Source organism: Cicer arietinum, chromosome 7, assembly GCF_000331145.2.
Source record: "Cicer arietinum cultivar CDC Frontier isolate Library 1 chromosome 7, Cicar.CDCFrontier_v2.0, whole genome shotgun sequence".
NCBI classification, from domain to species: Eukaryota; Viridiplantae; Streptophyta; class Magnoliopsida; order Fabales; family Fabaceae; genus Cicer; species Cicer arietinum.
The window spans coordinates 57,574,640-57,596,432 of record NC_021166.2 but is presented as its reverse complement, the minus strand read 5'-3'; the positions used below and the strand labels follow the sequence as shown (position 1 = coordinate 57,596,432).

General features: G+C 30.6%; 3 protein-coding genes across 4 annotated transcripts in view; 2 read left to right on the top strand and 1 right to left on the bottom strand.

Annotated features, from left to right (window-relative positions):
• The window catches only part of LOC101498126 (protein Brevis radix-like 2), a 4,810-nt gene extending 4,122 nt beyond the window's left edge, over positions 1-688 (top strand). The window contains exons 6-7 of the mRNA XM_073363824.1: positions 1-133; positions 273-688. The exon at positions 1-133 is cut by the window's left edge and continues 22 nt beyond it. Of these exons, the coding sequence (XP_073219925.1) occupies positions 1-133; positions 273-351 (212 nt within the window). The 3' untranslated portion in view covers positions 352-688. The remainder of the gene's footprint in view (positions 134-272) is intronic.
• Positions 689-7,151: 6,463 nt separating this feature from the next.
• On the top strand, positions 7,152-14,734 carry LOC101498458 (uncharacterized). Of its 2 annotated transcripts, XM_073363709.1 has the most exons (10): positions 7,152-7,560; positions 8,005-8,048; positions 8,310-8,445; positions 10,520-10,649; positions 11,196-11,794; positions 11,918-12,260; positions 12,500-12,767; positions 13,001-13,093; positions 13,387-13,833; positions 14,216-14,734. In XM_073363709.1, exons 1-10 carry the CDS (start codon positions 7,380-7,382, stop codon positions 14,558-14,560), a joined length of 2,586 nt encoding a protein of 861 aa, XP_073219810.1. In that variant the 5' UTR covers positions 7,152-7,379; the 3' UTR covers positions 14,561-14,734. The 2 variants fall into 2 exon arrangements, with proteins under 2 accessions (XP_073219810.1, XP_027192497.2); XM_027336696.2 differs by lacking the exons at positions 7,152-7,560; positions 8,005-8,048 and having other exon boundaries at positions 8,335-8,445; positions 12,500-12,692.
• Positions 14,735-15,107: 373 nt separating this feature from the next.
• LOC101491625 (uncharacterized) lies at positions 15,108-16,921 on the bottom strand. Its single transcript, XM_004510439.1, has 3 exons — positions 15,895-16,921; positions 15,692-15,810; positions 15,108-15,599 (listed from the first exon to the last, which is right to left on the bottom strand). The coding sequence occupies exons 1-3, from the start codon at positions 16,919-16,921 to the stop codon at positions 15,108-15,110; spliced, it is 1,638 nt and encodes a 545-aa protein (XP_004510496.1).
• Between the last annotated feature and the right edge of the window lie 4,872 nt (positions 16,922-21,793).

Sequence of the window (21,793 nt, the reverse complement as noted above, 5' to 3'; positions counted from 1 at the left end):
ACTCAGATGAGCTCTCAGTCAGCAATGCCAGTGACATGGAAACTGAATGGGTTGAACAGGACGAACCGGGAGTATACATCACTATCCGAGCACTGCCAGGTGGAACCAGAGAACTTAGGCGCGTCCGCTTCAGGTATGCAGAAATCGTTGTCATAGAATATAAAATTGTTGTTTAATCAAAGGCTTATGTCATTTGTGTATTCTTAAAGTAGTCACATATTATCACATTCATTCAAATTCAAAATTTTACTAGTATATTTCCTTTTATGCAGCCGAGAGAAGTTCGGAGAAATGCATGCAAGATTGTGGTGGGAAGAGAACCGTGCGAGGATACAAGAGCAATACTTGTGACTAAAGTAATGAGCCTTTACACAGATAACTGCTTCGGCAAGCTAACAAGAGGACAAAATGGGAAAAGCTTTACATTATTGTGCATTTTAGATTCAATTTCTTTCTTTCCGGTGGATAACTTTCAAGTGACTTTAGCTTCCAACTTTGGAGTTCAGTGTAGCTGTGGAGAAATGCAGATGATGGGAAAATATTAATATTAATTAAACTCTGATAGTGCAATTTTAGTTTTAGTTAAACTTGTCAATGTCAATGTCTTGAAGTAGCTGTTGTCAAATATTTTTCCATTTTGTATGAATTTTGAACTATTCCATGTGCGATAACATGTTTGGTTCTGTCATAATGTTTAGATTGAAAACTAGTGCAGCATATTGAAAATTCTGCTAAAAAATCTCCTCCAATTTATTTTAAAGAATTAGAAAATATCTAAGGGAAATTTGTGATGAGTTAAAGCCTATAAATCCAACAGATGCTAGAAAGTATAGCTGATTAATTATAGCAAGAGGTGAATGTGTATCATTTCTTGTAAATCTTGAGTGGGGTTGTGAATATTTGTTGATATTCAAGTTTTTACAAAACTTACATAGTCTTATTTGAAGTGTTGAACATTTGTTAAAAATGTAGGGTAATTTGTGTCAACCATGCAAAATTTATGTGATTCACTACTCTTTTTGTAATGTATTTTGTGTGTTTGAGCGTTTCCATTTTCAAGATTTATTGATGTAACAATGTATTTATTTTCAAAATGTGCTTTATCCAAAATCACTAACACACAAAATAGGGGTGTCTCTACTTAATCTATGCAAGCTCACAAAACAGGTAAAATGAGTATCCCAACAATTCTACTAAAAGTAGATTATTTGAAAATACTCAATATTTCAATAATAGGTAAAATTTTGCCCCAAAAATAGTGTTTTCCTTAAAAAAAAAAAAACATATATGAACGCACAAAAAAATAAATGGCATAGTAAATAATACTTTAATATTATTAGGATTGATCAGTTTCATGCTCTAATTTGTATGCATCCTAAGCGGATGTTTAATACACAAGCAGACAAATTCAATGAGGATTTTCTTTCTCTCATCCTAGGTTAGATTTAAATGCTAAAAATAGGAACAAAAATCAATTGTTCAAATGTATATGAAATTTGTGAGGTATTTAGGTGTGAGGTTTGTAATCCGGCCCATAAAAAATGTGTTGTTTGGCCCAATGTTTAAAACATGTCTGATTATTTTATTAATTAATTTATATACTAGAATTGCTAAAAAGTACAATAGCAATAAAATAACTTGTTTGTTACGATGTTGATGACTTAAAATATTTGAGCGCACTTGAGGTGTATAATATTAAAGATTAAATTATTTTATATATAATTGAATATCTATATCTATAGATTAAATTATATGGGTCATTTTATTGTCGTTGACTGCTTCACATCAATGTGACACATTGCCACCCTTGATTAGGAAGACTTTCGTTACAAGGAGTCGATCTTTTTAGTTATCATCGACTCTTATACCACTTGTTCGGGTGTTCAGGAGAGCTCAGAAGCATCAACAAGACAAATGTTTCAAGATCACAAAAGACATTGACAAGACAAATGCTCCTAGTGATGTGAGACTAATCACTCACACTTGAATTCCAACAATTTCCCTTTCAAGTTTGAATCGTCTACATAACTGGATTTGAGCCACTCTCGCTCCCCCACCAAGTCGAACTATGCCTCTTTTACCACTTGTTGAGTTTTTGTTGTGCATGTTTTCGTTGTATTGGTGATATTTTGTATACGATGTTGTTAAGAACGCAAGTGGCAAAAAAAAAAAGCATTGAGAATGAAGGAAGAAGAAGAAGACAATAGTTTATCATGGTTTAATGCGACTTTCACTTACATCTACACTAAGATAGCTTTCTATTCATTGCTCAATTATATGAATAATACAAGAATTTCCAGACTTGTGTGATCACACTTTTCACTCAATCACACTTATTTCCTCTATTTGATCAATGCAACATTTTTCTATAATATTTTTTTTTATATCTAAAAATAGAACCAAACTTACACTTATATAGCAACTAAGACCCTTTCCCAAAGTTAATTAACCAACAACTTTCCTAAGGAACTTAAAAAGATTTTGTTACAATCTAAAGGGAAAAAAAGGGTGTTATCAGATAGCTTACAAAATTGGACAATTTCAAACTATAATTAAGAGATTGTATTGAAGATTCAAAAACGCAGATAATTGTGATAGTTAATATTGAATTTAAGTATAAATGATTAAGTTTTACAATGACTAAAAATACAATAAATATATAAGAGTGGTGATCCTTATACTTAATATCTTAAGGTTTTATGGTGAAATGTGATGTTAAAGTCTATTAAAAGTTTGAACATTTAATCTACTACCGTTGATATCGCACTCCCTCAAACTCTCCAATATATATTGATTTTATAAAAAAAAAAAAATTGGTCTAACATTATATATTTATCATTCTAACTCTACTAATAAATATTTTCTGCGACGTAAGCCATTCACTACCTTTATAAATTATGTTGTTACATATAACATTTCGTAGTATTAAACATACAACTCCGCCATGTAGTTACTCTTAACTTTAATACAAGTGTGCTGAATTAATATTGTATATTCGTGACACCACATCAAATCACGATAGTATATATTATTGATACTATATTCAATATTGTAAATCATTTATTGTGTGTGTAATTTTTAACCATCTAATTTAAAAAAAAAATATTAAGTCTGAATAATTTGAAGTTCAGAATTACTAAATTCAATCACTTGATTAATATCACATATTTGTTTACTCATAAAATAGTCATTTGCAAGAGAAAAAGGAAAAAAAAAATGAAAAAGAAACATATCGATCTCAAAATCCCAATTAATAATAATCTTGTAATGTAACCATTTTTATTCAGTGATATTACACCGGCAAAAAATATTGATGTTCTAATAAAATATGAACTTTTTAATCAAATAAAAAATAAAATATGACCTTTGAAACTTGAGTGTTTGCAGGTGAAAAATTAAAAGCACTAGTAATTTTTTTTTGCCAGTATATGATTATTGGATGATTTCAGAATTGATTCAGAGATAATAAAGATTTCCTGAATCCATTCAAGGTCGATCACGTGCAGGTGCCTGGACATAACGTGCACCAGTATCTCTATCTCCTTCACGTTTTTATATGTTCATTTCCGCATAAATATTTGAATAAAAAAAAATCAGCAATTATTTATTTATTTATGTATACCTTTTTTTATTCATTAAATTTTTTTTTACACACTTTAGAGAGGTTACATTTTGAGAATGTGGCATCTCCTCCATTTTTTGAATTTTTGGTTTTGAAAAACTAGTAACTTTGATTATAATATAAGGTAATAATAATGTTAATTAGATGATAAAGATGTGCAAAATCATAATGTAGATGAAAAAAAAAATATTTGATCAGATTTTTTGTGAGTTTTCAAAATACAAAAATAAATTAGTCTTTTGAATGTGTGAAATTTCCTACAATATATAGACAATTATTTTTGTAATGTACCATAGCCCGACACAATGTGTATCCATTTGGTTGACAATTTCTTTTTAAAAGTTTACTTTAAATTTGGAAGATGAGGGAATTTAAAAAATTAATAAAATATTGGAAGGTTGTGTAGATAATTGGAGGAGGGGTTAATTTTGATTTTTCTTTTTAAGGAAAAATATATGCTGGTAAAAGTTTTTCATTTCACCTTATAAAATAAAAGTAATTAAGAATTAGCTCAACTAATAAAATGCATCTACAAATACAATGTAAAATATAACTAATAATGTCAATTTTAACAACCATAAATAAGCAGATAAATGATAAAGAATGTTAAAAAATATTTATTATAATGCTATATAAATATAAATTAATTTCTTTTTGATATAAAATTCTATAAAAGGTAATAAAAAACACTTGTTTTGATTTTATAAATACAATGAATATGAGGGCTTTAAAGTGAATCATAAATACAATATTTCTCAAAAGCAAATATTATATGAGTGAGTAATAAAATACTTTATTTATTCGCGATGCAACTTTTTTAAATGTGTACAAAATAAAACTGTAATTCTATTACAAAAAGTAATTCTTAAGAATATATTTGATTCACAAAATAGTTAGTACTAGATAGAACAATATAAAATTATATATGACAATTTTTTTTGTACTAAAATGTGTTTCATAATCGATGCATATTACATAAAATTATTTATTATATCTTATTTGACATGTCTATAAATGGGATAAATAATATAACTTTTACCTTAATAATTAATATATATATATATATAATATGATGTTTATGAATGCAAATATTAATAAAAGACATATGAGAACAAATGATATAGAGAGAAAAGGGAGTTAGTAAAGATAAATGAGAGAGAGATAAGAGGGAGGTAGACGAAGAAGAGAGGAATAAAGACATGATAGAAGTGTAAATAGAAGATGAAAGAGTAGTGACACATGAGTGTAGAAAGAGATAAAAAAAAAAAGAGAGTGATGATAATTTTTTAATAAAAAAATGAGTTGCTCCTAATCTCATTCTAAATAAGACATGGAATGATAAAAGATGGAAAATTATACCCTACACTTTCATATTTATTCTCATATCTCCATTTTATACAAACTACTTAATCTATCTTTAATTATCCTTTCAAAAAAAGTAATATTTTTTCTGATCCACTTAATTTAATTTAGGTTTTGAAAAATTAACTTTTTTTCTTTGAAACACATGTATTTTAGAAAAATTAAATTTTGTGTATTGAGTTTTTTTTTTCAATTTTTTCGGCACGTAAATGTCTTTTAGAAAATTAAACTATGTACTGAAAAACTTTTACAAATGTGTTTTAGAAAATTTAAACTTTGTATATTAAATTTTTTTTCTAAGTTTTCTAGAACACAAATGTGTTTTAAAAAATTTGACATTTGTGTATCGAAAAACTTTTAAATTTTTTTTTTCAGAATACAAATGTGTTCCAGAAAACTTAAAATGTTTCTGAAAATTTCAAACTTTGTGTTTCAAATTTTTTTCTTCAAGTTTTCCGTAACACAAACATGTACTAAAATTTTTCATGACAATTTTTTGTATTCGAATGTGTTTGATAATCTATACAATCATATAAAATTATTTATTGCACCTTATTTGATATGTCTATGGATCGAACAAAATAATATAACTTTTACCTTAAAACTATTTATTGATATATATATATATATATATATATATATATATATATATATATAAATTGATGTTTATGAGTGTAAATATTAATAAAAGAGATAAAAGGGAATTAATAAAGATAGATGAGAGAGAGATAAGGAGGACAAAATAAAATAGAGAGAGAGACGTGATAAATGAGAAAGATAAGAGTGAGAGATCTCAAGACATAATAGTATAGATCGAGAGATAAAATAATAGAGAGACATGAGTGTAAAAAGAGATAAAAGAGAGAAAAGAAAGAGAGTGATGATAACTTTTTAATAAAAGATATTTTTGATAACTTATATTGAGATAAAAAGTTGTATGTAATCTCATTCTAAATAAGACCAATAATGATAAAAGATGAAAAACTATACCATACACTTTCACATTTATTCTCTTATCCCTATTTTATACAAACAACTTAATTTTATTTTTAAATATTTTTTTGACTCATTAAATTCAATTTGGGTTTTGAAAAATTAAACTTATTTTCTTCTGAACACATGTATTTTAAAAAATTTAAACTTTGTGTACTGAATTTTTTCCAAGTTTTTCAACACATAAATGTGTTTTAAAAAATTTGACATTTGTGTACCGAAAAATTTTAAAAAAAAGTTTTTCGAAATACAAATGTATTCTAGAAAACTTAAAACACAAATGTTTTTGAAAAATTCAATATGGGTTTTAAATTTTCTAAAACACAAGCATGTACTAAAAACATATAAATTTATTTTTCAGAAAAAAAAAGTAAAATTATTTTTTTTAAAACATGGGAGTGAGAATATAAATTGGGAATATAGGGTCAAATTTTCAAAAAATTATCATGTATAAACGGTCTGCTGCATTCTTCCAACTAAATTTGAAATGAAGACCTCTTTGTTAAGTTGAAAGAGATCACTACAATATCATTCAAGTATTTCTTTCTAGTCCTAAATGTCTAAATCTATGAATTTAAGCCTTTTAAAACATGTATTTCACTTAAAAGAAAAAATAAATCATTTTATTTATTTTTTAAAAACCTTTTTACTAGGAGAAATATTGTATTTGTTAATGATAATAAAAAATAATACATTTTATTTCCTTGTAAATAATTATTTCTACATATAATTCATAATATTTATTTAAATACTAGTTCAATCGATAAATATCAATAATATTAAATTAAATATATTGTTCTTAATTTAAATTCAAAATCTTACAATTATATATAAGTTTTAAGCAATAATTACAACCTCGTCTATCAAAAAAGATAATGTAATATAATTTTTTATTTTTATTTTTATTCATGTGAATAGTTAATTTGTAAATTAATTATTGATATTCCATATTTGAAGTATTGAAACCTTGAATCCAGTTTTGAAGTTTTGGAATTATAGCACTAACAATAAGCACGCGTTGTTGGATTGATATTAATTATTTTAGAATCCACCCTAATGATACGTATATAATATAATAATTTGAATTATGAGTTAATGAAAGGTTATTATCGTAGTTTAATGAAAACAAGAAGGGTACATGAACCCATGATAAAAATTTAAATAAGTTAATTTAAAAAGTGATTTTGTCAAAGGTTTTCAAAACCCTCACACACTCTGTCGCTGCTTCTTCTCCTCAAAGCCGCTTTTCTGTTTTTCTTTCTTTCTTTAGATTTCTAAGAACCCTAATTCACCAACCGTAACCGACCCCTTTTGATTTTCTTCACTGATTTATCATAAAGTTTTGTTTTTTAACGTTTAGGTTATTGTTTTCTCTTCTGGGTACCCTTTGGTTTTCGCTGAAATGGTCCCTTCTTCAAGAACAGAAGGTGGAACTGGAACCCACTTGTTGTCTGCTAAAGTCCGTAAAACTATTCAATCTATTAAGGAAATCGTTGGGAATCATTCTGATGCTGATATCTATGTTGCCCTTAAGGAAACAAATATGGATCCTAATGAAACCACTCAGAAATTGCTTAACCAAGGTTGGTTCTTTGTGGGGTCACACTGCTTTTTTATTTTTATTTTTTTGAACCCTACTATTTTTTTTGGATTTTTAATTTGTTTTGCAAATTTTGTTTGTTTATTTTTTGATTTTTGGTTAATGAGGGTTATTTGTTTGATGTTGCCAATTGTTTGATGGAGTAATAAAGTAATAATTAGCTTGATTTTGAAATTAGTCATTGACATTGTATGGTGTAATGTAAATATTTTAAATGTAACCACTTCCGTTACAAGGTCATATAGTTACATATTGAGTTTGAATGCACATTGCTATGCTATGCAATGAGTAAGTTGTGGTGTAATGAGTTTAAATCATTTTAGACTTCAAATTATGTTTTGAGTGATGGTGTTCCGGGTTAATTTGAAAATAGATTATGCAATGGAAATTTGTATTCTCCTAATGTGCATTTTGTTTTGTTATTTAGATCCATTCCATGAGGTGAAGAGAAGGAGAGACCGAAAGAAGGAGGTATTCCGACTTGTTTACTTTTTCTTGATGGTTTATTGGATCCTTAGTAACACATTAAACAGTTGTGGTTTTCTTATAAGTAATTTAATAACAATTATCTCCTATTGCAGAATCAGAATGTTGGGAATAGAGGTTCGGGTGAACCAAGGAGGCATTCTGAGAATGGTGGTCAAGGAATGCAATTCAACAACCCATCTGAACATAATGTTGGGAACAAGGGTTCGGGTGAACCAAGAAGGCATACTGAAAATGGTGGTCAAGGAATGCATTTTCATACTCCACAAGGGTTCGGGTGAACCAAGAAGGCATACTGAAAATGGTGGTCAAGGAATGCATTTTTATACTCATGCTGAACATAATGTTCGAAGAACAAACTATTCTCGGAATTCTACACCTAGTAATATTCTTATCTTGCGCCTATATTCTTGTAGAGTGTTACTAGCATCATAGTCTGCTTAAGTATTTATTTACTTGTAGAATGTTAATGCAAATGTGTTAAATCTTTTGGATTAGTTTTAATTCCTGATAAGTTTCTTAATATTGCTGATTATCATATCTATAAAATTTTAACCTGATAGTCACTAACAGAACCTGGACATCGAGCAGAAACCCTATACTATTTAGTATTTTGGTTTCCCTTGTAGTTGTGATATTCTTGCTCGTTTATACTATTTATTTATTTATGGTTAAGAGAGAGGCTGTTTGTTTTGTTAAATTTACCAAACCAATTTATCGATGATATTTTAGTTATCTAATTATCATGAAACACAAATTTACTTCAGATGAATAATTTGTGGTTTTCTGTAGCTTATCTTCATTAGGTTAAGTTTTTGTTAGGAACCTAGAGAAATTGAAATCAAAGAAAAATATAGAAATAATAAGAAGAATAAAAAATGAACAGAAAATGGAGAATAGTTCTTTAGAACCTTCACAAAGAATCTCCCCTTTCACTCAAACGTATTGAATAAATCCCCCTAAAATATTCTTCAGTTTATGCCCTTCTAATTAACTAATGAACTGAACCAATGAACTGATAGACTAACAAAGTAGTTTTCTTTATTTTGTTGTAACGTGTATATCCTACAATGCGTGCCCTCATAAAAACCACATTACATCGAGAAAGGTGTTCACATTGATCATCTCCTGTCATGTCTTTTCGCTCCTTGAAATTAGATTATCTCCCCATCCTATGCTGTTTGTTCACCTCCTACCAAGATTTTCACCCTCATACTTTCTTTCTCAATATTAGTGCAAGGGGCCAAATAGTGGCTGGTAGTATGAACATTTTCTTTTATCCGTGTCTCACGAATTCTCCTTGTACGGAACCTGTTGAACCCCCAAGTTTAGTGATGTTAGATTGAGGCAGATAGAGTGAACCTGTAGCAGCTCCCCTTTTGTTTGTGCCCTTATTTGAATGGTAGGTTGGTTCCAAAGTGCTCTTGAATGACCTAATGATGAATGTTGCTGAATTGAGCTAGGCGAGCCTGCGGATTAGTGACAACTCTTCTTTTACTGCCCTCACTAAATTAACCACTTTATAGCTTTTGTTACAACCCTTCCCAGACACATCCAAGCAGTCGATCCTTTGATGTTGTCGATGCTTGCGACACTAACGCTCCGAATTCCTGATTATATCCTTTAACAAACCCAAGTTTGGCACAAGGGTGATCATTGTTCGTAAAGTTTCACAAATTTCTTCAACCAATCACCCGAATCAAAACGGAAGTCGCCCCTTCCTAATTTAATTAAGGGTTCCTTTTTTGCAAGAAATGAACTAGTGTAATGCTGTCCCTTCCATGCTAATGAACACCGGTTTAACTTTCTCGCCGGGTTTGATTTGTTGTACCTGAGAGTTTCTGCATCAAGTGACCTAGTAAGATCATGATATCACCTACTGCTGTTCAGTTTTGGTTGTGATCTTGTCTCATCTTGATCTTGTACAATTTTGACCCTTAATCTTGCCTGTCAGTTTTTCCAAGCGAGATTCCAATTCACCCTAGTTATGATTTGAAAGGTTGGACTTGTTAGGAACCTTGAGGAATTGTAGTTATAGAGACGTCGAAAGAATCAACAGATGTATTATTAGAAATCAAATAGAAAATGGAGAATATAATTCTCCCCAAGGGTTTACCCCTTTACAAAAAGAATCACTCTTTTCCCTCAAAACTAAATGAACTAGGGACTATCAAATATACTAAATGAATGCCCCTAATCTGATTTCCTTTCTCCCTATTTTGTTGAATTTAATCCCTTAGAAGTAACAATTACCTGATCTTATTAATGAACTAATTAACAGAACAGTTGTTGTTTTTCTATCCTAATTATGCAACATCCTAACAATTTCCAAGTAATTAAATGAATAAGTTCTTCTGAGTATGTTTTCTAACAGTTATATAGATTAGTTGGTTTGAATTGTTTGTTTGTTAGCATTATTATATATATGCTGATATTTATTGATGGTAACATTTCAGGCTTCAGCAGAGAGTTTCGTGTTGTCAGAGACAACAGAGTAAACCATATATATAAAGAAGTAAAGCCTCCTTTGCTTCAACACTCAACATCCACCACTGAGAAATTACCTATAAACACTTCTGATAAGAGGTATACTCTGATCTTCATATTTTTACTTGGTTTGGTAGAGGCTTGGTTGATTGCGCTTTGCATATCTAGTTTCAGCAGTTGATTCTTTTATGAGACCTAATAGATAGATTTGGGATAGATTCTGCTGCTGTACTGGAGTTGAATGCAGTTCTATTGGATGAAATTTACTTAATTGAAAGTTATCTTATGTAATTTAAAAGTAGCATGTCTCAAGGATAATTTTTTACTTGTTTTCAGGTCACTGTGTAACAAAACTTTGGCCCTGTTTTGATAAACAACTTAATTAAGCGCTTATCATATAATTGCTTTTGCATAAACTATTTCTATGACAATATATAATAAACTCCAATTATTTTCGTATAAAAGTATCAGCTGTTTTCATAAGCTATCCTCAAGATCTTTTGGAAATTAGGTGAAAACAACTTATGAACATATTGTTGTTTCTTTCTCAAACAGTTTCACAAGTGCTTATGCCAATAGGTAACCTCAAATAAGTCAATCCAAATAGATCATTTGTTTATAAGTTCTGTGTTTTCTTTGTTCCAGCTCGTCAGCAGCTTCTAACAATCAAAAGTCATCTGGTGCTAGAAATCACCAGGCTCATAATGGTCCTTCTGTTTCACATGCTAGACAGTCAAAAGATGCTGCTACAAATGTTGGTGGCAAAAAAACTACATCTGAGGACAAGCAAGGCACCACGTCAAATTCATCAGCACGTGTGCAACCAACTAAGCCTAACAACAGCCATCATAGTTCTTCGACAGCGGCTTCAACCAGTTCTGTAGTGGGAGTATATTCCTCTTCAACAGATCCAGTTCATGTTCCCTCTCCTGACTCCAGATCATCGGGTGTTGTTGGAGCCATTAGGCGTGAAGTTGGGGTTGTTGGTGTTCGCCGACAGTCTTCATCTGACCACAAACCGAAACAATTGTTTGCCTCTAGTAGTTCTCATGCTAATTCTGTTACTGGAAAAGATGGTACATCTGCTGATTCACTTCAATCAGTTGGTGCCGTCTCGAAGACTGAACAACTTAGTCAAACTGCTGTTACTGAGCCGTCATTCCCCAGCATGTCTGTCAGCAGACCGTCGTTGAACAATCAGTATAATAATAGGCCGCATCAACAACTTGTCGGACATCAGAGGGGTATACATTTGAATATACTTACAACAAGGATTTTGTTTTTGGGCAGATTTTTGTTTAAAAAAATTATTTGTTGTTGGATGTTTTGTTTCATGCCTTGAAATTTGATGAGTTCTTCTGTTGCAGTCTCCCAGCATAATAAAGAGTGGAAGCCGAAATCCAGCCAGAAGACAAACAGCAACGGTCCTGGAGTGATTGGAACACCCAAAAAATCTGTTTCGTCCCCAGCTGAAAATTCTGAGGATATAGAATCAGATACAGCACAGCTTCAAGATAAACGTTCACAACTTAATGTATATGAGAACCAAAATGTGATCATAGCACAACATATTCGTGTTCCAGAGATCGATCGCCGCCGGCTGACCTTTGGTACCATTGGTGTTGGGACAGAACTTGATTCTTTGAGGCATCAATCTCAATATCAATTAATAGGAGCGACTGAAAAGTCCAATGGCGAAGCGACTACGAGGTTGGATTTGTTGTTTTGCTTGCTGTTTGAATTTTATTCTTAAATACGAGTTTTCTTTGAAGTTTGTTCTCTTTTCGGTAGAGAAAATTTGTTCTCTTTTCGGTAGAGATGTTTTCATTTAGTGTGCAGAGAATATTTCTTCAGTGATAATTATGTTTATAAAAGGCTGAGTAAAGACGTCATTGTTAATGATATGCATTTTCTGTAACCTTGTGATCTTATTGAACTTTTGATGTCAGCTTGACAGTACCTGCTTCAGAGTTGTCCACTGATGATGTTTCTGGGAGCAAGCCGGTGGATTTACGGGATGACCACATCAGAAGTACCGAGTCTGATTCTCCAGCATCTGGTTCTGCTTCTGAGCAACAGTTGCCTGATAACAAAGAATCTTCAAGCCCTGAGAATCTGGAAAATTATGCCAATATTCGATTGGTAAGTGATGCAAGTCCGCCCTATGCACCTTCAGTGGCACAACAGCAAGATTCTCGTGATATGCCTGGCTTCTCGGTAAGCGATCACTTTTTTGGTGGTTGTGCGTACATGTGTGGTCTGTTTGTGTGTCCGCATGTTGGTGCTTTTGTCCTTCAAAATTAGGAAATTAATGTTAAGCGTTCTTCTAGCATATTGAGGGAAAAAATTGAAATTTTTAGCGTTCTTCTGTTTATTGAATTTGATATATTTATACGCATCTGTTTTGCATTTTAATGTTTATTTGTTCTCACAATTATGTTTTCAAACAGGCTTACGACCCTCCCTCTGGTTATGATATTCCTTATTTCAGACCTTCCATGGATGAAACTGTACGAGGACAGGTTCTTTCACCACCTCAGGAGGTATAATAATTTGATTCTCACATAATGAAGTATTTGAAGTAATTTAATTGCTTACATGTAATGGAATTTATGCAATTATGTGAGGAGACTTATTTTCTTGATAAAACATATTATTTAATGTTTTCTGTTCAATGTTTAATGTATGATAATAATTTAACAAGACTAGAAATAAGGTAAAAAATAATTGAACCTAAGTGCGTAAAATATAGCGGACCATTCCATCTTTCTTCTGATCATATTCCAAATTTCATCTTAATCAGTATACTTGTTTAAACATATTTTGGCCAATGCAGGTTATGAACTCGCATGCTGCCAACGGTGTTCCGACATCCACAATTTCCATGGTGCAACAACAGCAACCTCCCGTCGCCCAAATGTATCCACAAGTTCACCTTTCACATTACGCTAACCTTATGCCCTATCGCCAGTTTCTGTCACCAGTCTACGTACCACCAATGGCCGTGCCTGGATACTCAAACAATCCTCCCTATCCTCATCCGACAAACGGCAACAGTTATGTGTTGATGCCTGGAGGTGGTTCCCATCTTAACGCCAACAGCCTTAAATACGGAGTTCAGCAGTTCAAGCCTGTTCCTGCTGGAAGTCCTACTGGGTTTGGAAACTTTGCCAATCCAACTGCCTATGCTATGTTAGCTCCAGGTGTGGTTGGCGGTGCATCGGCTTTAGAAGATTCATCTCGAGTCAAGTACAAAGATAATCTTTATGTTCCAAATCCTCAGGTATTGTGCTTGTGCAGTGTTTTGAGAAAACACCATAATTTTTTTTTTATAACAAATATGTCAGCAAACAATTTTTATTGGTAAGATTCATCATCATGTTTTCATTAATATATCCATTCCTATATTAATTAAGGGTCTGTTTGGTGTTTATATACTATAATGAAAATAACTTTTTTTGGTACAAAAACCATCATCTATCGAAAAATAATTTATAAAAGAGATAAGCTACTCAAAAAGCTTCTCATTTGAAGCAGCTTTCTGATTTTAAAAAAAAAATCTGTAACAAACAAAAGAAAACTCTTAAAATGAATTATGTTTTTAACAAAAGGGTCCTAAGGAATCATCTTTGGTGTTCTCATATTTATCTTCTTTCAATTAACAGGGTGAGACATCAGAAATATGGTTACAGAATCCAAGGGATCTTCCTGGCATGCAATCTACTCAATATTACAACTTGCCCGGACAATCGCCTCACGCCGCTCCGTTCATGCCATCACACACCGGTCACACATCTTTCAACGTAGCTGCAGCTCAATCTTCTCACATGCAGTTCCCTGGTATGTATCAACATCCTTCACAACAAGCTCCTATGGCTAGTCCTCATCATTTAGGACCGGCAATGGGCAATAACGTCGGTGTCGGAGTTGCTGCAGCTGCTGCTGGAGCACAGGTTGGTGCATATCAGCAACCTCAATTAGGTCACCTCAATTGGACAACAAATTTCTAAAGCGAGGGGGTGTTAAAAGAAAAAAAGCTGAATTTTATTAACCCATTTGTGTACTAGGGACAGAGGTAGATATAAGAGAAACCGCAGTTTTTTTAAATGTGAAATGAATATCTTATCTTTTTATTTTTATTTATTTTTATCACAAATGCATTGAGCCATCAAATTATTTTATCAGTCTCTTTTGTTTTGCAGTATTTTAGGGAAATTATTGAGTTTTGACTGTAAAAAAGTTAAATATCAAGTGATTCCTAATGCATGACAATCTCTCCCTCTAGGTAGTTAATCTCAGATAGCGGCGCGTCGCGGCCAACCCTGGAAACCGGGATAGCGGGTTGCGGGATATCGAGATGACCTCTACATGAATAATCCTATATAAACATGCATAATTAAACAATATCTCAAATTCATAGTCTTAATCAAAACGTACTGGAGATACCAAATAGTCTTAATCAAAATATAGATTTAAATATCAAATATCATCATCTTTTTCAACATAGAAGAGTAATAAAATAACAAAATATTAAAACTAAAATTCATGTTATAGGAATCAAAGATCATCATGATCTTCAACATAGTCTTCTTCCTCTGCTTCCTCCTCCTCTTCCTCATCAACTTCAATATATTCTTCGTTTTCCTCATCCTCGTCATCTTCAACATAAATAGGTTCAACTTCCTCAACATCTTCTTCTACCACCACTTTTTTTGATATTGCTTCTTGTGCAATTGCCTTAGATGCACTTGCAACTGCCTTTTCTTTTGTTGCTCGCCTAGTGTAGACCATCGGCTCATTAGCCTCACTTGCATTGGCAACATCAGTCCAAGTTAGATTATCATCGGCATAAACTAATTCTTCAACAAGTTCATCATCTTCCCCCAAGTCTCTCACTTCAAATTCATTGATATAATCACCATCATCATTCAAGACAATTGGTTCAATCACATCACGACAATCATACCGCTCTTTCAAAGTCTGATTATACTTAACGAAAACCAAGTCTTCCAACCTTTTATGCTCAAGTCTACTTCTCTTGGAATGAATCTATGTATTATAATTTAAAATGTTAGTTTACTAAACTAAGATGAACCTACATAGTAAAATACTCTATAACTTAATAACAAGTATTAGCTTACATGCTCAAAAGTACTCCAATTACGCTCACATCCTGAAGAACTGCATGTCAAACTCAACACTTTAATGGCCAATAATTGCAACAGTGGAGTTTGTGCTCCATAAGTCTTCCACCACTCAGCTGCAATGAAACAATCATTTTCATTTTATATAAGTTGTTGTGTGCTAAAAGTTTTAAGAAGAAAATAAATAAAGTTCCAATTACCGGGAGCTAATGTTGCCCTTTGTCTTATTGCTCCACCCAATCCAAAGAGACCATTAGCAATCTTATATTCCGCCAAGTGTGTTGTAGTCATGTCACCCATTTGATGACTTTCACTAAGTGTTTCGATGCATAAGTGAAGACCTCCCACCAATATGGGATCATTCTCAATTTCTGGTTTGCTATAAAAATACTTCGGATTTAGGTAGTAGCCTACAAAATGCAATGGATGATGAAGTTGACATTTCCACCTTTCATCAATGATTGCAAATACATCTATGTACTTGCTTGCTTGTTCATTGAAAGCTTTTCGAATATCCTCCTTGGCCTTGATTATTGCTGCATATATGTATGCCATTGCAGGTTTTTTCTCATTATCAACAAGTCTTAACACTTGTACAAGAGGTCCCATAACCTTAAGAGTGTAGATGATATCATTCCAAAATGATGTCAAAAGTACAATACATGTTGCTTTCTTTCCCTTAGGATCGTTAGCTGCCTTGGACTTCAACCATTCTTCTGAAGTGAACATCTTTCTAAGGTTGGTTTTTTGTTTATGCAATCTTTGCAAAGTAAGAAATGTGGTAGCAAACCTTGTGACTCCATGTCTAACCAATTCAACATTGTCAATGTTCTTCCTCATTATATTCAACGCCAATGTGTGGTTATAAATGAAGCCGACAAGACTAATCCCTTTTTGAATAACTGTTTTAACCTTAGCAATCTTTCCAATATCTTTTAACATTAGGTCTAGACAATGTGCATCACACAAAGTCCAAAACAAGTGTGGTCTCTTGGCAGTTAGTAGTTTACCGACCAATACATAATTACTTCCATTGTCAGTAACCACCTGCACAATATTTTGCTCACCAATCTCCTCAACAAAATTGTCCAATAGCTCAAATATCTTAATCCCAGTCTTCATGTAAGCAGAAGCATCAATACTCTTCACAAACATTGTTCCTGCTGTGGAATTCACCAAGAAATTTATCAAAGTCCTATTCTTTATGTGTGTCCAACCATCTGACATAATTGAGCATCTGTATTTTGCGTGATGCAATTGATGACAGTTCAACAAAGTGTTTGAATATTCCAACTATTTTTCAAGGAGTGGAACCCTCAACTCATGATAGCTTGGAGGTTTCAAATGAAGACCGTAGTTTCCAATTGTTTCCAACATCAACATGAAGTTTTTTGATCTTGCAACATTGAAATCAATTCCATTTGTGAAAACATTGAAATCAATTCCATTTATGCTTGTTTGTCTTTCCCCAATTTGTGTTCTCTTGTCTTTCCGCAAGGGACCTTTTTTCATGAACATTAGATCCAATGGACCTTTTGTCTTCTTGGCAGCCGGTAACGGGGCTTCAGTTGCCCTTTTTCCACTTCGAATTCTCCTTATTTCAGCTACATTGTCATTAACATCATCATCAATTTGAACTTCAATCTCATTTAATATTCCATTTTTTAGTGCTTGTTTCTCATCATAATCTGTCTGCAATAATAGCTTACAATCAGGTGGTATTTTTCTGCAGCTCTTTACGTCTCCATTTATTCGTAACTGATGTTGTGTTGCTCTAGTAATTCCTCCAGTAGTTTCAACTTGACAGAAATCACATGTCACCCTTTTTCTATTATTCTTGTCTTTTACACTATTAAACTACCATGATAGGTCAACATTATCACTGATTGGTTTAAACATTACAGACTGTGGGGTTGCAGATGATGTAGTCATGGTTGTTTGCAGAACAAGCAGAGAAAGAAAAGAAGTAGAAAAAAAACAAAAAGAAGTAAATAAAATTAACAAAAACAAATTAAATTAAATTCACATAATGAAAAAATAAGTAAAAATAATTAAATTAAATTAAATTAACAAAAACAAAAAAATAGAAGTAAATTAAATTAACAAAAACAGAAATAAAATAAATTAAATTAACATAATGAAAAAAGAAGTAAAAATAATTAAATTAAATTAAATTAACAGAATGAAAAAAAAAGTAAAAAGAATTAAATTAAATTAACAAAAACAAATTAAATTAAATTAAATTAACATAATGAAAAAAGAAGTAAAAATAATTAAATTAAATTAACAAAAACAAATTAAATTAAATTAACAGAATGAAAAAAGAAGTAAAAAGAATTAAATTAAATTAAATTAAATTAACAGAATAAAAAAAGAAGTAAAAAGAATTATATTAAATTAAATTTACAAAGACAAAAATAAAAATAAATTAAATTAAATTAACAAAAACAAATTAAATTAAATTAATAGAATGAAAAAAGAAGTAAAAAGAATTAAATTAGATTAACACAAACAAATTAAATTAAATTAAATTAACAAAAATAAATTAACAAAAACAAAAAACAGAAGTAAGAGTGAAGACGAACAAAGGAGAAGTAACCAAAAAACATAAGTAAGAATTAAGTAAGAAAAAAAACTGAGAAACAAAACAGTGAAGACGAACGAAGGAGAAGTAACAGATGAGAAGAACGTTGGGACAAAGGAGACGGAGAAGTAACAAAACAGAAGAAGGGATAGAGAAAGGAACATAGAAACGAACCTGAGGAGAAGAACGATGAGAACGATGGAACCTGAGGAGAAGAACGATGATGAGAACGATGAAAACGAACAACGCAACAAACGATGAGGAAGTGGATCTTTAAAATCTAAAGGGCATATTACCAAAATTACCCCTAAAATGTTTTAAAATTTAGGGGTAAAATTGGTTTTTCAAGAAAAAAGGTTTTTCAGATTCCCCCCACGTTTTTAGGGTTTTCAAACCCACGACCCGAAACGCGAACGCAGCCAGGTCGCGCGCAAATCCTCTTTTCTCCGTGTCGCTTTGTGCCGCCGCAACCATGTCACTCGTCGCTCCGCTCCAGCGCTATTGACTACCTAGATCTCTCTAAGTCACTAATTAAATTTTCATGCTAATTTAAAATGAAATATACATGATAATGTCACTTGGATTCAAAATTTGCAACATGGATCCATTTTTTAAGTTGAAATATATTTTAAAAAAAAGAGTATCTATAGATATATTTTTGTTGGTTAAGAGCATTTCTAATGACTATTGGTTTACTCATTAAGCAATAATATTAAACAAGTACCTATTTTAAATAAGAGACATTGAATTTACTCATTATTTCAAAACATTAATGTTTTCAATTTTTTTTTTTATAAATAGTGATACTCATTAGTTCTATTTGTAATAAATTGAGAGTGTGAACATTAAAAGTATGAATTGTTGAATTAATGTATTTTCTTGCTCGATATTCATTATAAATAGTACCGCAATTCATATTTATTTTGATTAAAGAAATTAAAATTTAATACACATAACGTATATATGCGCATGCATGGATTTTTAACTAATTTTTAATGATTAACTTTTAATAGTTTTGTATTATGGCATGTTTGACATATAATATTTTTTTATGTATTGATTTAAAAACATATTTTAGGGAGTTTATAAGTTATTTTATGAACGCGATTTATTTTTATCTTAAAAGCGATAATAACTACTACCATAATTAATTGATATAATTGTAATATTTTGAATTTGAATATAAAATTATATCTATTGTTAGTTCCCTTGAGATTTAGACTTATTTTTATTAGTGTATATAAATATTAACATTAAAGTATTTATACTGTATTTGTGACCAAAATAATATTTCTAAAATGTCTCATTAGGCTAAAATATTTTTTTTCCTTAAAGAGTTTCATTCGGTCAAATAATTATTAAACGTCGTTAATTAGTTTTAATAAAACATTGTATTTCTCAACAGTCACATTCCTCGTTTTTGTAAAGCAGGGAAAAGAATAAAAAAAAAAAGCAAAAAACAGAAATGAATTTTACACTTTTGTTATTCTTAGTTGAAAACCAAAAGAGAATGTAGGCAAGATTCACTTTAAATTTTGTATATATGAAATAGTTATTCCTAGGGATTGATGTACTCTTTTTCTTTTGTATTAATAAAAAATAAAAAATAAAAAATATCTGAATCCTCATGTCATGTAAATTCAAAACCTGGTTATAGGGACAAGTACCCTTCTTTTTAGAGCCTCTTTTTATGTATCACATCCCAAAGGACTAATGCACGTTCAGGTGCTGACTACTCAAACAAGTGGCTTGCTATTCTTCCAAATAATTCTTCCAGCTTGTTCCCTAGCTAGCCTTTTTATTTTCTCTTTTATTGTTATTCCTTAAAGAATCTTCTATATAAAAAAATTAAGAAAATTATTCTTCTCTCTATTTGTTCAATCATCTTTAAATATATTATGAAAAATTAAGATTTAATTAATTTAATTTTACAATAAAAAATTTATGAGTAAAAAAAAAGAAAGAGTAAACAAATGACAACTACAATTGAATTTTAATTATCATTATAGTTGCATCAATCATGTTTTCCTATATTTTATACAATATTAAAATTTGCAATGTAATTGAAACTGTAATTGCTATTTATTATTAATTTTAATTTAATATGATGAAGAATATATCTTTTAAAAAAATTCATCAATATTCTTTTCTGGACTATGTAAAAGTGATAATAAAAAGTAGTGGTATTTAAGTATATTTAGAAGATATTAAAATTATACATTATAGTTTTTAAGAATATGGTGTAAGAACTCTAAATTCACGGCGGTTGTGCACCTCCCAACCAATCATATGCTAAGAAAAATTGTCCCAGAGGAGGAAAAAATGATTATTTTTGATGAATCTATTTAATTAAAAAAAAATATTTCAAAGTTAATCTAGTATTGATTAACATAGTTATTTTAAAATGAAAGTTAATTTTGATGAGAAAACGTCAAAATTGTAAAGTTAAAATTGAGAATATATTATATTTTAATAGAATAGATCACAAAATAGATTTCTCCATAATATAATCATAAAATCATTTTTTTTTTCGTAGCTTATCTTTTTGTTCATAATAATCAACAACTAATTATGAGTGTTTTAGTTACAAACATGTCTTAATCTTGTTAGGTAAATTTTTAGGGCTTAAACCTAAGCTATATCAAAGTTTTGTCCCTCTAACTAAGTATGGTGATGATAACAAAAGGTAATCTAAGATTAATAATTTAGCATAGGCTTTTAATTTGCAAAACCCATTTGTGGGCTAATAGATATCCAATTAAGAAGCATGAAATATTTAATGATTTAGAATGATTTTATATGAAAATCGTGCAGCAATTAGTTAAATGGATAAAAGACATAAGTGGTTTGTATTGAGGAAACGATCAAAATGGGCCAAAGCAATATATTGTTTTGATTGAAGCAAAGGTTGTGGGGGTGGCCCACAATTTGAAACCAAGTTTGAGAAATGATGGAGGCATGTAAAATGGCTACCAACCAACCTTTGCAAAGTGTTTTGTAGTGTGGAGAGGTGTCACTTGAGGTTGATGCATCTCTTTCTTTTTCAAAAGGGAATATAATTATTCCAATTTTACACCCCCTTCTTGTACAAAATATTCCAATCTCAATTATGAGTAAAATTAATTAAAAAATAATAGTTAATTTCATTTTATATTATTTTCTTGACCTAATGAAAAAATAATTATATTTATGAACTATTTCTTTTTTTATTTAATTTTGTATGAGAGTTTGATTTATTAAACGATTTTTTGTGAATCAGAACATTAAATATATGATTAATTTATTTAAATTTTACTTATATCGTAAATCATTAAATACAATTTTTTTTTATAAAAATTATGAGACAACATTTAACTTAAAAATGTTAACAATACATTTTCAAATATAGTCTATTTTACAAAATAGTGGTACATTTAATCATTTAGATTTTAATTAATAAAAGAATTGAGTGTGTGTGAGTTAAACAAATTGGTTGAATATCTTAGCATGATTGTTCATAGGAAGTGTTGTAACTC